Source organism: Perca fluviatilis, chromosome 17, assembly GCF_010015445.1.
Source record: "Perca fluviatilis chromosome 17, GENO_Pfluv_1.0, whole genome shotgun sequence".
Classification (NCBI taxonomy): Eukaryota; Metazoa; Chordata; class Actinopteri; order Perciformes; family Percidae; genus Perca; species Perca fluviatilis.
The window spans coordinates 228223-242379 of NC_053128.1; the positions used below are offsets into that span (position 1 = coordinate 228223).

Genomic DNA, 14157 nt, shown 5'->3' on the forward strand with positions numbered 1-14157 from the left:
TGACATGTCTGTCTGAGTCTTCCTGTCTGTCTGACCCACTTGGTGGTCACTGAGCCTGTATTTAGTCAGGATCTCTGAGAGTGTGCAGATATTCAGCCAGTTTATATTCTCTGTTAAGAGTCAAATAACAATTTAGTCTACTTTGTGTTTTTGTTTGACTTTTCCAATGTTCTAAATATTGATCTTTTGAATGGTTCATAATCTGTTTTGTTCTGTTGTGTTGTTTTGAACCATTGCTGATGGGAGCCTGGTTAGTTAGCTTCACCATCAGCTGACTGAGGGGACTGTTTCTGGTTAGTTAGCTTCACCATCAGCTGACTGAGGGGACTGTTTCTGGTTAGTTAGCTTCACCATCAGCTGACTGAGGGGACTGTTTCTGGTTAGTTAACTTCACCATCAGCTGACTGAGGGGACTGTTTCTGGTTAGTTAGCTTCACCGTCAGCTGACTGAGGGGACTGTTTCTGGTTAGTTAGCTTCACCATCAGCTGACTGAGGGGACTGTTTCTGGTTAGTTAGCTTCACCATCAGCTGACTGAGGGCACTGTTTTCAGGATTCAGCTCTTGGGTTTTTAGTGCTTTAAAATGAAGTGTGTCTTTTTGGCTTAAATTAAGATGTGTCCAAAATGTAATAGCTTGTTTCTGTATATTTAGCAATAATGGGAAACGTCCCAGTTCTGCTCGACAGGCGTTATTTGGGGTTTTCCTTTGAACATTTAGAATTCTTCTACAGAATTCTGTGTGAAGGGTCTCTATCGGGTGCTTGTCCCAGAAGTCATGCTCCAATCTACTGAGTGGGCCCCAAATTTCACTTCCATATAGTGCTATCGGTACAATTACACATTGTTAATAAAAATATTTTAATCCAGATTCTTATTGGGATGTTACACCTTGGTTTTTAATGCATACATTGCCGTGCATGCTTTTTCTTTAAGTGAATGTATGGCTTTATTGAAATTCCTTGATGCAGATATGGTCAGACCAAGGTAAGTATAATTTTGTGTGTGTTTAATTTGGGTGTTATTCAAAGTAAAATGCTATTTGGTTTCAAGACATCTGGCCTTTTTTTGAAAGATCATAATTTGAGTTTTCTTGAAATTGACCTCCAATGCCCAGTTATGGCAGTATTGTTCCAGGATGGACAGATGTTGAAGACCATCTCTTGTTGGAGACAACAAAATAAGGTCATCTGCATAAAGCAGGTATTTAATCTCTGTGTCTAAGAGTGTGAGGCCTGGAGCTGCTGATCGGTCCAATTGGTCTGCAAGTTCATTTAGGTTGAATAATGCAGGACTTATACAGCATCCTTGCTTCACACCGCGTCCTTGGGTAAAATATTCTGTTCTTTGATTATTCATTTTCACAGCACATTGATTGTGCTTGTACATATATTTGATAAGGTCATATACCTTGCCACCTATTCCACTTTGAAGGATTTTGAAGAAAAGTCCTTCATGCCAAATGGAGTCAAAGGCTTTTTTAAAGTCGATGAAACAAGCAAATATTTTCCCTCCCTTTTTTTGGTGGACATGTTTGTCAATTAAAGTATGTAAGGTGTATATATGATCGGAGGTTCTGTAACTTGGAAGAAAGCCAATTTGGAATTTACTAAGTATGTTTTTTTTTTCTTAAATAAAGGTTAGTATCCTTGAATTTAGGATACTACAGAAAATTTTCCCAAGGTTGCTGTTGCGACACAGATCCCTCTGTAGTTATTAGGGTCTGATTTATTTCCATTTTTGTGGATTGGGGTGATCAGCCCCTGGTTCCAGACATCAGGAAAGCAGCCAGATGTCAGCACCATGTTGAACAGTTTAACAATTGCAATTTGTAACTCTGGGGTACTGTTTTTCAGCATTTCATTTTTTATGCAATCTGTGCCACAAGCTTTTCTTGATTTAAGAGTTTTCAGTTTGTCTGTTAACTCTTTTTGTGTAATTGGATAATCTAATGGATTTTGGTTAGTTTTGATGGCTGATTCAAGATTGTCTAATTTTGATTTAATATAAATTTGGTTTATGTTCAGGTCTTCAGGTGGGATACTTTTGTAAAGGTCACTGAAGTATTTTTCCAGATGTCTCCATCTTGTATTGCCAATTGTTGTGGCTTTGTGGTTTCTAAACTGTTCAACATGTCCCAGAACTGACCCTGTCCTACTGCGTTTTCAATCTCCTGAAGTGTTTGATTGGTATGGTAGAATTTCTTTAGTCTTATGGTCTGTTTATATTGTTTCAGAGTTTCAAAGTATTCATGTTGTAGTGTTGGGTCATGTTGGTTTCTGTGTTTTTGGTTTGATAGCTGTCTTAAATGTTTCCTCATTTCTTTACATTCACTGTCAAACCATTTTTGGTCAGAGGTTTTTTGTTCACTGTTAAGGTGTTTTCCTTTTGTTTTTCCAAGTTTGGAATTTAATGCAGCGTTTTGGAAGATATGGGTAATGTCTTTTGTTGCTTTGTTAACGCCTTCAGAGGTATTTTGATAGTGGACTATGTTGAATGTGTTTATTGCATGTTTTATTTCATTAGAGTTCAAAGTGTGTATAAATTGTTCATTACTGTTTGGAGCCCATTTGTATGCCTGATTTAGATTGTATAGTTTACTTGGCTGTTTCTTAGTAGTATCTCTGTTTTTTTTCGAGTACATATTTATTTGGCTGTGATCTGAGAGGGGGGCTGTGCTCGTACAGTGAAAGCACTGAATGAGGAGGGGTCCATGTCTGAGATGGCATAGTCAACTACACTTTTACCAAGAGCTGAACTACTGTTCGTCCCAGACTGTCTCCTCTGAACCTCCCATGTAATATATACAGGCCTGAGGCTCTACAGAGATGCACTAACTCTTTCCCTTTTCTATTTATTGTTTTGTCAGGGTTGTTCCTCATGACTGTGGTTATGGGGGTCAAAAGTGACGGTCTAAAAACATCCTTATCTCCTGTGTGGTCTATACAGTCAGATTCTGAGCCTGTTCGTGCGTTGAAGTCCCCACACAGAAGTATTTTGCCTTGGGCTTGAAACTGGCAAATCTCTGTCTGTAGAGAGCTGTAGAAGTCTTCGTCATGGTATGGGGACTCTGATGGAGGGGTGTATATTGCACACAGATATAAATCTACGTCATAAATGCCCACGTCTTTATTAATTTTCAACCAAATGTGGTTTTTGTTTTGTTTGACCGTGCTGATGTGATTGGTGAGATCAGCTTTAAGCCAGATTAATATTCCTCCAGAGTCTCTGCCACGGTGTACTGTGCTCAGTTTAAGTGAAGGAACTGTAATTTCACTGTAGCCTGAGGGACATTGGGCGATTGTATCAGATCGACACCACGTTTCTAACAGAATTAAAATATCAACATAATTTACGTTATTAAAGATATCAGGTTCTGTGGTCTTAAGACCAAATGTACTAGAGTACAGACCCTGAATATTCCAAAAGCTTATTTTTAAAGATTTCATTTTTGAGAGAAATGGAGAAATTCAACTAAAAACGAAAACGAAACCGACGAAAAAGGCTAACCTGCTGTAACCAATTACTGTGTGTGTGTGTGTGTGTGTGTGTGTGTGTGTGTGTGTGTGTGTGTGTGTGTGTGTGTGTGTGTGTGTGTGTGTGTGTGTGTGTGTGTGAGAGAGAGAATGTGTTATCTATGGTATCTCTGTACCTCATATTTGTAGTAATAGAGTAGTAATGGAGTGTGGAGCATCTCTTTGATCACCCTGAGTTCAGACATCGGTGTACTTGATTGGAGAGGGGGAGTATTGTTCATCATAGATGGGTAGGTCATCTGTTGGTGATGATAGGGAGGTGTTCTGTGGCTTGGTGGGGCAGGAGGGTGGGATGTAGAGTTCCTCCGACTGTCCTGTTGGTATATGGGTGGTCTGTAGTTCCTGGGAGCAGCAGTTGGGTGGGTGGTATGGTTGGGTTTGCGACCAAGGGTAACATCCTTCAACGTTTTGGCGAAAGTTCTTATCCCACCCTTGTTCAGGTGAATCCCGTCATAGAGATCCCATGTTCCAATGTTTGCGTGGTGAGCTATGTGGATGCACATCCCCTTGAGATTTCCATGTTGACCTCGTGGATGACATATGCAGGGGTGTCTGTTCTGGGGAGAAGGGTAGAGATAATCACCCTGCTGTCAGGGAATTCCCTGGAGGCCTTCTCAGCCATCTTGGCCATGGCCTCAGCAGTGCCTCTGTGTAGGGTGTGAAGGTCATTGGTGCCTGTGTGCCCCACGATGTACTGGGGCCTCCCCAATGTGTCCTGTCTGAGCAGCTCCATGGCATGGCCTGTGTTTTGGCAGCGTTTGGCTGTGGTGTTGAGGCCAGGGAAGAAGCGTTTGGTGTCCAAGTATTTACCATTTGAGTCCATGAGTAGGACCACCAGTGCTTCTGGCTTGGCTGCTATGTCAGGGCTGAGCTCTGTGTAATATAGGGGTTGGGCACCAGGGAGGGGGTCTTTGTCTGGGGCGGAGTCTCTGGGTGTCAGGGTTGGAGACCTGGGTAAAGGCTGTGGAAGGTGGGAACTGCTGGTGTCGGAGGGAGTTGTTGCTTTGGTAGCAAGGGAGAGGGTAGGTGTTGGGACAGCGGCATGTTTGTAGCTGGGAAGAGATTCATGGCAGCTCTTCTTCAGGAGTTGCTTCCTCATCTCCTGGAGCACTTAGCTGATGCTCAGGTCTCTGTTGGTTGCATCCTCCTTTATTTTCAGGGTCTGGGCTCAGAGTGTGGTGTTCTCCACTTCCAGCTCGAGTATGGTCTGTGTCAGCTGTCTGAGTCTCCTCTGGGTCTCCTTCATTTCTGTGGTGGTGACTTCACTCTCCCTACTCAGCTCTGCGATGGCCTCGTGGCTGTCCTCCTTTAGCTGGTGGAGCTCATGTCTCAGCTGTTGGGTGGTTTCAGATTCAGCGAGTCTGGCCATAGTGAGCTCCTTGAACTATGTGAAATCCAGCTCCAGGAGGGACAGGCTCTCTCTCAGTTGTTGAAAGAGTTTGGAGGGTGTTGGAGGGACAGGGCCAGATGGACTGGTTATGAGCTTCAGGTCTGGTTTTGTGACCTCTGGGATCATGGTGCCACCCTCCTCTTCCTGATCTGATCCTGTGTCTCTTCCCATAGTGATGCAACTGGTACTAGGTCGGTCTCTTTCAGCCTCTGCTTTCAGCTTGGGGAATAGTTCCTCAAAGGAGTTGAGGCTTGCCTCATTTCCCTGTACTTGCACTGTACCTTTTTTAGTGTAATAAGTAACAGTGAGTAAAGGGTTGTCTGTATCAAGGGTTTCGTCCTGACACACAGTTAAGCTGCCTCCGCAACCAATGCCTTCTTTGGCAATGTGTGAGTAACTGTTACAGATGACCTGCTTCCATTTATTGATGTCATTTGTATGAAAGAGGACATCATTTTTTATCTTTTTGTTATTGCAAAAAATATAATCAGCAAACAGTTGTTCTGTGTTGGACAGGAGTGTTGCCTCTTTGTGTTTCTTCTTTGCTTTAGCACTGCTACAGTTAGCAGGGTATTCTACCTCTCTGCTGCATCTGTTGCTTTTTAGTTCCGTCTCCATGGTAGCACTCTTTGATGGGACAATGATTTTTTAAATTGATCCCAACTGACTCCAACTGATTCCAACGGTCAAAATGGCTAAGCTAGCCAAGTTTCTGCTGTCAAGGCCAACAAATCTCCCCTCTTCAAACAAATTTGTTTTACTTTCAGTGTAGTGTCTATGTCTTACGTTGTTTTTCCTTATTTCTTTATTTTCCAGCCTCTTTTCCTACCTCTCCTCCAGGTTTGTGTCAGGCTAGCAGGGTCGGTTGGTTTGCTCCTTGCTGTTTTTCAGGCTTAGATGTGCTGGAGATCTTCTCTTTTTGGTCGTAAGACGGATATTTTTGTTGCAGTCCGTCTTGTTTTTTCGATGTCTGTATCTCTATGTTGCTATTTGCAGGTTATTGATTTCTTCGGTTTCGTTTTTTTCATCCAGAAGTTGATTTCAAAGGTAAAATTTTCAGGAGCTCATCTTGTGTGTGACCTCTCAAGATGGAATCCGGAAACTCTCTCTCTCTTTGTCTCTCTGTCTGCCTGCCTGTCTGTCTGTCTGTCTGTATGTCTCTCTCTCTGTCTGTCTGTCTGTGTCTCTCTCTGTCTGTCTCTGTCTCTCTCTCTGTCTGTCTCTCTCTCTCTCTCTCTCTCTCTGTCTGTCTCTCTCTCTCTCTCTCTGTCTCTATCTTCAATTTCAATTTCATGTTGCTTTATTGGTATGACAAAAAATTCATCTGTGTTGCCAAAGCATAAGAACAAACATACATAAACAACAACAAGGAGTAACTACATCTGATATAATAATACAAGTAAACAGGATAATTATGATATAAATGCAGATACTAAACAAATTCAGTGCATGTCCCTCAAAGGGTACGTTGAAACAATATATATATATATATATATATATATTTAAAAAAAGAATACAAATAAATAAAATAATAGAAAAATTAAAATGATTATATGTACTATTTTCTATTTATTTTGCCTTGTATTGTGGCAGGAGAAGACATATTTAGCTGCTAGCCATGCCGTGTTTTTATCTTCCCCTAATAGAAAAGGAAGCTTTTTGTCCTCAGTGTAGGTAGTGAAGCCTGGTATATGTTTTTCAAATTTTTGGAAATATCTTTCTCTCTCCATTTCTTCAATTCAACTGCCACAATTTTTTATTGACAGATGTACAATAAACGTACACATGTTCCACCAAAACAAGTTCCTTCAAGAGGCTTTTTTGCAGAGACTAGAGATGGGAGAAAAACATGCTCTGGGCATTGGCATTTCTTTAAACCAATCACAATCATTTTAGGGGGTGCTAAGCTCCGGACGGAGCCACGGTGCCTCTGCTAAATAGTCTCAGGAAGGAACTTGTTTTGGTGGAACATGTGTACGTTCAAAAGTAGTTTTAGTCGTGCAACAGAAAACTCAGATTGGACAGATAGTCTAGCTAGCTGTCTGGATTTACCCTGCAGAGATCTGAGGAGCAGTTAACCATAGTCCTCACAAATCCACCGGAGGTTAGAACGCCAACACAGAGACAGAGGAAGGGGACGGACATCTGGCTGAAAAGAGTTAAATCCGGCAGAATTTTAGTCAGCAATCAGAATCAGAATCAGAAATACTTTAATAATCCCAGGGGGAAATTATTTTCGTTACCACTCCAGGTATACAAACAACAAATAAAAACAACATATATTATCAATACTTTAAACATATATAATAAAAACAAATATACAGTAATAATATATAAAATATGAAATGTACAGCGTTAATGTGCAAATAGTGCAATAAAAAAGAGAAATGATTGTCTATGTTGAGATGATTTTATTGCGATAAAAAAGAGAAGTGATTGTCTTTGTTTGAGATGATTACAGAGAGGGGGTGAGTGACTGTCTGAGGGAGGTGTTGTAAAGTTTAATGACCACAGGCAGGAAAGATTTCCTGTGGCGCTCTGTGGTGCATCTGGGTGAGAGGAGTCTTCTGCTGAAGGTGCTCCTCTGCAGGGCCAGTGTGTCGTAGAGAGGGTGGGAGACATTATCCAAGATGGACATGAAGCCTGGACAGCATCTCCTGATCAGTTTGTTCAGTCTGTTAGTGTCTGCGACCTTCATCCCACTGCCCTTCATCCTGCATCCAACAGAGCAATCCCAGAAGTGGAACGTCGTGGATATAGACTACAACGTGGCAAAAAGCAGAAAAATGTCACATGACCTGACATGTTCAGCAGTTGATTCCTCACTGAGTGAGAACAGGGAGAACACCTCTGATGGTGGAGCCCCAGAATATGAGCTCTCTTCAGTGCTTATTTTCAGTCAATCATCTCATGTCAGGTCAGTTTTATTTATATAGACCAAATATAAAAAAATCACAATGTTGCCCCTGAGGGCCTTTATAATCTGTAGAGCATACTACACCCTCGGTCCTTACACACTATTCTTTGCTACTGAAGAATGTAAGGTGCGATGAAAGATTAAAATAAGAGATATATTAGTTTTGAAATTAATCCAGGTATAGAGTAAACAGAACTCCCCATCTGGAGATAAAACTGGACTGGGATAGATGTCTTCATTTTTATTCTTTAAACAACCTTTAGCTCAACATTTTTTAAAGATTTAAAATGTTATGATATCACCACAGAATGCTTTTTTTTGCCTTGTGGCGTCATGGGTAAAGATGCCAATGATCGATCTCACTCTCCCAATGGTGGTGTTACATAATTTGATTCATATGCAGAAATTATTGTAAATTGTGTTTACAGCTCGTACTTGAAATATTTTTGCCAAACAAAATATGACAAATGAGTAACATTTAGTACAAATTAAGCTTTTGAAAGAGTGACTTTATAAAGTTTGAACTTATTGAAATGTTACAACCATTAGCGAAATGGGTTTAATGAATTTGTTGTGTGGAAAAGGAGAGTAAACTTTGGATACTTGTGAGTTTTCAGAATAAAGTGCCATCCTGCTGAGTGCACACTTCTCCAGAAAGGAAGTCAGCGAGCCAAAGTAGCACGCGTCTTTACGAGCTGGAAGAGGGGGAATGAAGGCATATTACAGCAAACTCTGTCCCACAGGGAGCACATTATCCTGCTGCCAAATTCATTCTAACTTTACCACATTATGTTTTATGATTACACAGTTGCACATGCGTAAACATTTCCCTCTTGTTTGTAGCAAAGATTCTAATTTGAACAAGTTCCATAGTGCATTATCAGTGGGAATGTTTATGTCTACATTATATAGACAGACAGACAGACAGGTTTCCAGTCAGAATGATAACACTGCATCAGTTCAGCCATCCAACAGTCCTAAGCTGAGGCTGGACTCCCCGTCCATGTGTGTACACATTCACACCATCGCTTTACAAACAAGGCATCACAACAGTGGATGAAGGCGTTGGTTCCTGATGTTATTTTATTATCCGCCTCATTGGCTCCATCTAGTGGATCTGATAGGAAGCATTTTAAAGAAGAGCTGACATGGGGATATGTGGAGAGAATGTGTTTTGTTTGTCTAGTGGCACCTTACAGGAGTAGCCCTCTGAAGTTTGAAATGGTACAATGACAAAAGGCATTCTATTCTATATACATAGTCCCATTTAACATCTATTGTGTTGTCCCCATGAAAAGGAATCTCTAACACTGACAGAAGACTGCAATAGAGGTGTCAAACGTATTTTAGTTTTGTGACCAAAATTATTTCAGTTCAAATAGTTCTCACATACCGTATATTTCCAAATAATATTGTGTTTAATTAAATTTACACAGAATAAGTGACGCACAGTGACTCTGGATACATATATATAAATATATATTTATATATATATATATATATATATATATATGTATATGTGTATATGTGTGTGTGTGTGTGTGTGTGTGTGTGTGTGTGTGTGTGTGTGTGTGTGTGTGTCGCTCTCTCTGTCGGTCTGTCTCTCTCTCGGTCTGTCTGTGTTCCAGGTCTGTCGGCGGTCTCTGCCTCTCTGAGGTATAACCGACGGCCTACCTGTCCCGACGCTTCTGTGGGGGTTCATATCGCCACCCCACCTCCCTCTCACCACAGGAAGAGCCACAGTCTGGGAAACAAGTGAGTGTGACAGACCTCCACACAACAATAAACTGTCCATGCTATCTGTCTAAATCCATGTTTAAGTCCAACAATAGGATGTGGCAGCCATGGGCAACTACAACAACACTGATAAACTCATCAACTCAAACTTCAAAAATGAACTTTAAGAGTGTGAAATAACATGTGTCTGTGCTGTGTAATGGTTGGTCCCTGGGTTGCTCTGTCCACAGCATGATGTGTCAGTACGGAATGTCCCAGAGCAGGAGTGCTACGTTTCCCATACAGAAAGCACGCCACCTACTGGACGACAGCTTCTTAGAGTCTCAGAGTCCGGTCCGGAACGATCCACACAGTACTTCTGTGTCCAATGGCCTGTCATTAGGTACGTCTATCTTTAGATCCGGTTCTGTTCATGGCAGACACAATGCAGCTTTGTCTCTTCTAACCAGTTTGTGCTGTAGAAGAAAGTGTAATATCAAATAGTTGTATTTTTATGTTACTATGGTATTGTCTTTGTTTCTTCTGAATGAAGTGCCTGCTGTTTTGTATGACAGTAAGCTCTCTGTGTAAGGAGTCCACAGTAATGACTCTCCCTTCAATCTTTGTAGTTACAATAGCAACTTCAGTAACACTGAGGTGTTTAATCATCGGTTTGTTTCTGAAGCTAAAGTAAAGATTATTTTTCTTCAATATGGAACCTGAGTGAAGTTTTCTACAGCAAAATACTTATTCCACACTGCTTATACTATATTTACAAATGCATGATTAACTTTACTCATTAACTCTACACATACATTAGAATACACCTGTCCTGTGTTTTTCCTAATAGGCAGCAGTGAAAGCTCTTTGGGGGAGGAGCTGTCACCTGCAATGGAGAGGTGAGAGACAATCATCAGATAGAAGCAGACATTTGATCCTCCTTGATTTGAAGGTTATATCACTTTGAAATGACATATAAAGCATACCTAGAGTGTGGAACCTTTACATCTAAATGAACATTACATTTAAGCCCTCATCTAACGAGTTCACACAATGCTGTTTCAGCCTATCACTGCCAGGGAAAGCTGTATGTATCTGTCAGTATAGCGACGCTGTGGGCTCTGGTGTCTGTGGAGACATTCCCACACTGGAGCACCAGGAGGATGCCCGTACAGCTAATTTGTTCCAGAACGAGTAGTTTAACTCCACAACAAGGTGTTACATCAGCAGTGCTCCATCACTCACAGCTCTTCACAGCCTAGCTGCTTATTCTGGCTCTCTGATTGGTTACACAGTATGTCAGTCTACCTGTATTGCCCAATCCCTTGACAGCCAGGGAGGGAGGGAGGGGGGAGAGAGCACAGTGACCCCATGTTATTATGAATCCCACTGTGACAGTGTTTGTGTCATTACTCGCGCTACCAGAGGACGGAGACAAAAGTTCGGCACAATTATCTATTTAGATAACAACCTAAGGACAAAAAAAAAATGTCTCTCACTTTAATCCCATTTAAACAATGTCACCACCTCAGAGTGATCATCAATTAATCTCTATTAAATCTGCAGAATCTGTAGCAACGGGACAAGATGTGGATATCGGAAGCGTTCTGGTTTCCGTTTGTAGTCGAGATTAGGATTGACCAATCATGTCTGAGCATGCTTTGGTGGCATGCAGGTAAACAGTCCATGTGGAAATGAAAAGAGACAAAACGCATTGGCTGAAATGCAATCTCAGAACCCATAGGCTATTGTCTGTCAACCATTTAGCTTTTTATTAGCTTTTTAAAAATGTACCTGCATTTTCATGTGCAGAGAAACAATTCGGTCATAGGCATCGTCTTTCAAGTCCTTGTCTCAAGTTGCTAATTCAATTGAATTCAATTTTATTTATAGTATCAAATCATAACAAGAGTTATCTCAAGACACTTTACAGATAGAATAGGTCTAGACCACACTATCATTTACAAAGACCCAATAATTCCAGTAATTCCCCCAAGAGCAAGCATTCAGTGTGACAGTGGCGAGGAAAAACTTCCTTTTAGGAAGAAACCTGGGACAGACCCAGGCTCTTGGTAGGAGGCGTCTGACGGGACAGACCCAGGCTCTTGGTAGGAGGTGTCTGACGGGACAGACCTAGGCTCTTGGTAGGAGGTGTCTGACGGGACAGACCCAGGCTCTTGGTAGGAGGCGTCTGACGGGACAGACCCAGGCTCTTGGTAGGAGGTGTCTGACGGGACAGACCTAGGCTCTTGGTAGGAGGTGTCTGACGGTGCCGGTTGGCGGTGTGATGAACAATGGCAATAATAGTCACAATAAAGATAATGGAACTATGACTATAAATAGTAGTTGTAGTAGTTAATGGCATAGCAGAGCACTGCAGGGCGTTACAGGGTGTAGCAGGGCACTGCAGGGTGTAGCAGGGCACTGTAGAGCATAGCAGGGCGTAGCAGGGCTTAGCAGGGCACTGTAGAGCATAGCAGGGTGTAGCACGGCATAGCAGGACGGGGAGCAGGACCACGGCGACAGCTGCAACCATGATAGGTGCCACCCTAATCCAAGTAAAAATGCGGGGCGAGAAAACATAAGGACTCTGGGGGAAAAGCTCCCAGAGCTAAGTTAGTAACAAACATTTCTGGGACATGGATGCACACAGATGGAAAGAGAGAGGAGAGGAGAGAGCTCAATGTGTCAAAGGAAGTCCCCCGGCAGTCTAAAACTAAAACAGCATAACTAAGAGCTGCTCTATAAGGGTTGGTAGATGAATCTGACGACTATGAAGAGAAGCAGAGAAGGCTGGTCTAGGCAGACGCTGCAACTCCTCACTCCCTAACTATAAGCTTTATCGAAGAGGAGAGTTTTAAGTTTACTCTTAAATGTGGTGACGGTGTCTGCCCCCCAACCCAGACTGGGAGCTGGTTCCACAGGAGAGGAGTGTAGGATTCCCTTAGGGTACAGATTTGATCATTGGCAAATTATCAAAGATGTTTTATCAATATTAATAAAGTTATGAATATGGTTATTAATAACTTTATCAAATCGACAAACAATCAAAACGGGGCACCACCCTGCTAGTCAGGGACCAATAATCAAACTGTGGATCACTCTCATTTCTGTGTAAATCCTTTCAAAAGGAAATAAAGGAAGGGGTGAATCCAAGCACGGACCTGATTGACCAGCAATTATTACAACAAGTACACAAATAATCACAAGCAACTGCTAATTAAGTATAATAAGGTTTATTAACTTCACAATTATCAGTAGCTAAACAATAATTTTTCAACAATAAACTCATATACCTTTTTATAATATCACAACCAAAAACAAAGCAAAAACAAAGCAGCATGTGTCATGGACACGTCTGTGTCTGTGTCTGTGTGTGTGTGTGTGTGTGTGTGTGTGTGTGTGTGTGTGTGTGTGTGTGTGTGTGTGTGTGTGTGGTGTGTGTGAGAGAGAGAGTGACAAAGGAGGGGGGGTCGGAGGTAGTTCTAAACACCAAAACAACTCCAAAGATGGCTACTCCTGTGAGCTGCACAAAACTATTTAGCCTCAAGAGGGCGGTAGTGGTGGCTGCGTTGCGGAGAGGGCTGAAGAAGCCGGGGTTGCTAGGCAACGAGAACGCGTCGCGCCGATCTGGTAGCTAGTTCCTGTTTTAGCTCTGTAGGAACGTAGGGAGATCCCGCGTGTGAAGCTACAGCGTAGCTTGGTATTTGCGGCTTAGCCTGTGTCGTGTGTGTGTGTGTTGTGTAGTAAAAAGAGAAGGAGAGTAAAGAAAAGAGGCACTATGATCTCAGTTATCGATAATGACCCAGTTCCCCTCAGCTACTCGGGTCTGGGCTAACGTTTAGTTAGGACAGACTGAGACTTCTGGTTTTGCTGAGGAAAACGTCACTATACCCACTCCAGTAGCTCACAGCTGATTTTCGCAGTTATGAAAAACACTGGTGCGTTTTTCAAGGATCCACCGAAATAAAATCCACTTTCTCCAGAAAATGAAAGTTGAGCACAAGCGCTTGCGCGTCTCCTGTTAGCAACCGAGTTGCAAGTGAAGAACGAGGGATTTTGGATGATCAGGCTTATTTATAGATCAGGACCCCCTGCTGTGTTTATGGTCCCGCTGAACCAATCGGAAGATTCGAAACTCTTGAAAGGGTGAAAAACTACACCGTTGTAGTCCTTTGACTTCCTGCCAGTTGTGAGGAGTTTCCCTTCTGGCTGGCACTTCGCATAGAGGTCTGAATTACCCCCGCTTTGGAGTTTACATGCAGGCCAAGATTCCTTTGTCTTGGTGACATGTTCCTTTGTCTCTGAGCATATGTGTGTCCTGTATCCAGAGGTCAGTTTAATATGAGGCCTTTTGGTTAAAATCAGATTTAACCAAGCTCTTGGTCCCCAACAGGAGCATGATAGCTGAAGGCTCTGGCTCCCATTCTACTTTTAGAGACTCTAGGAACCACAAGTAACTCTGCATTCTGGGAGCGCAGTGCTCTAGAGGGACAATAAGGTACTATGAGCTCTTCAAGATATGATGGTGCTAATCAGACTGTAAGCAATGGTTGGCCCACAGAAGAGGAAGTTTTTGCCTGGATATCTGCTGGCTACAC

The 14157-nt window shown here is 42.1% G+C and overlaps 1 protein-coding gene across 2 annotated transcripts in view; it reads left to right on the plus strand.

Moving 5' to 3' along the window:
* Positions 1-14157, plus strand: part of LOC120546081 (ras-specific guanine nucleotide-releasing factor RalGPS1-like) — a 199585-nt gene that overhangs the window by 168264 nt on the left and 17164 nt on the right. For both annotated transcript variants that reach the window (XM_039780850.1, XM_039780849.1), the window contains exons 12-14: positions 9469-9595; positions 9808-9959; positions 10407-10455. In XM_039780850.1, coding sequence (XP_039636784.1) covers positions 9469-9595; positions 9808-9959; positions 10407-10455 — 328 coding nt within the window. The remainder of the gene's footprint in view (positions 1-9468; positions 9596-9807; positions 9960-10406; positions 10456-14157) is intronic.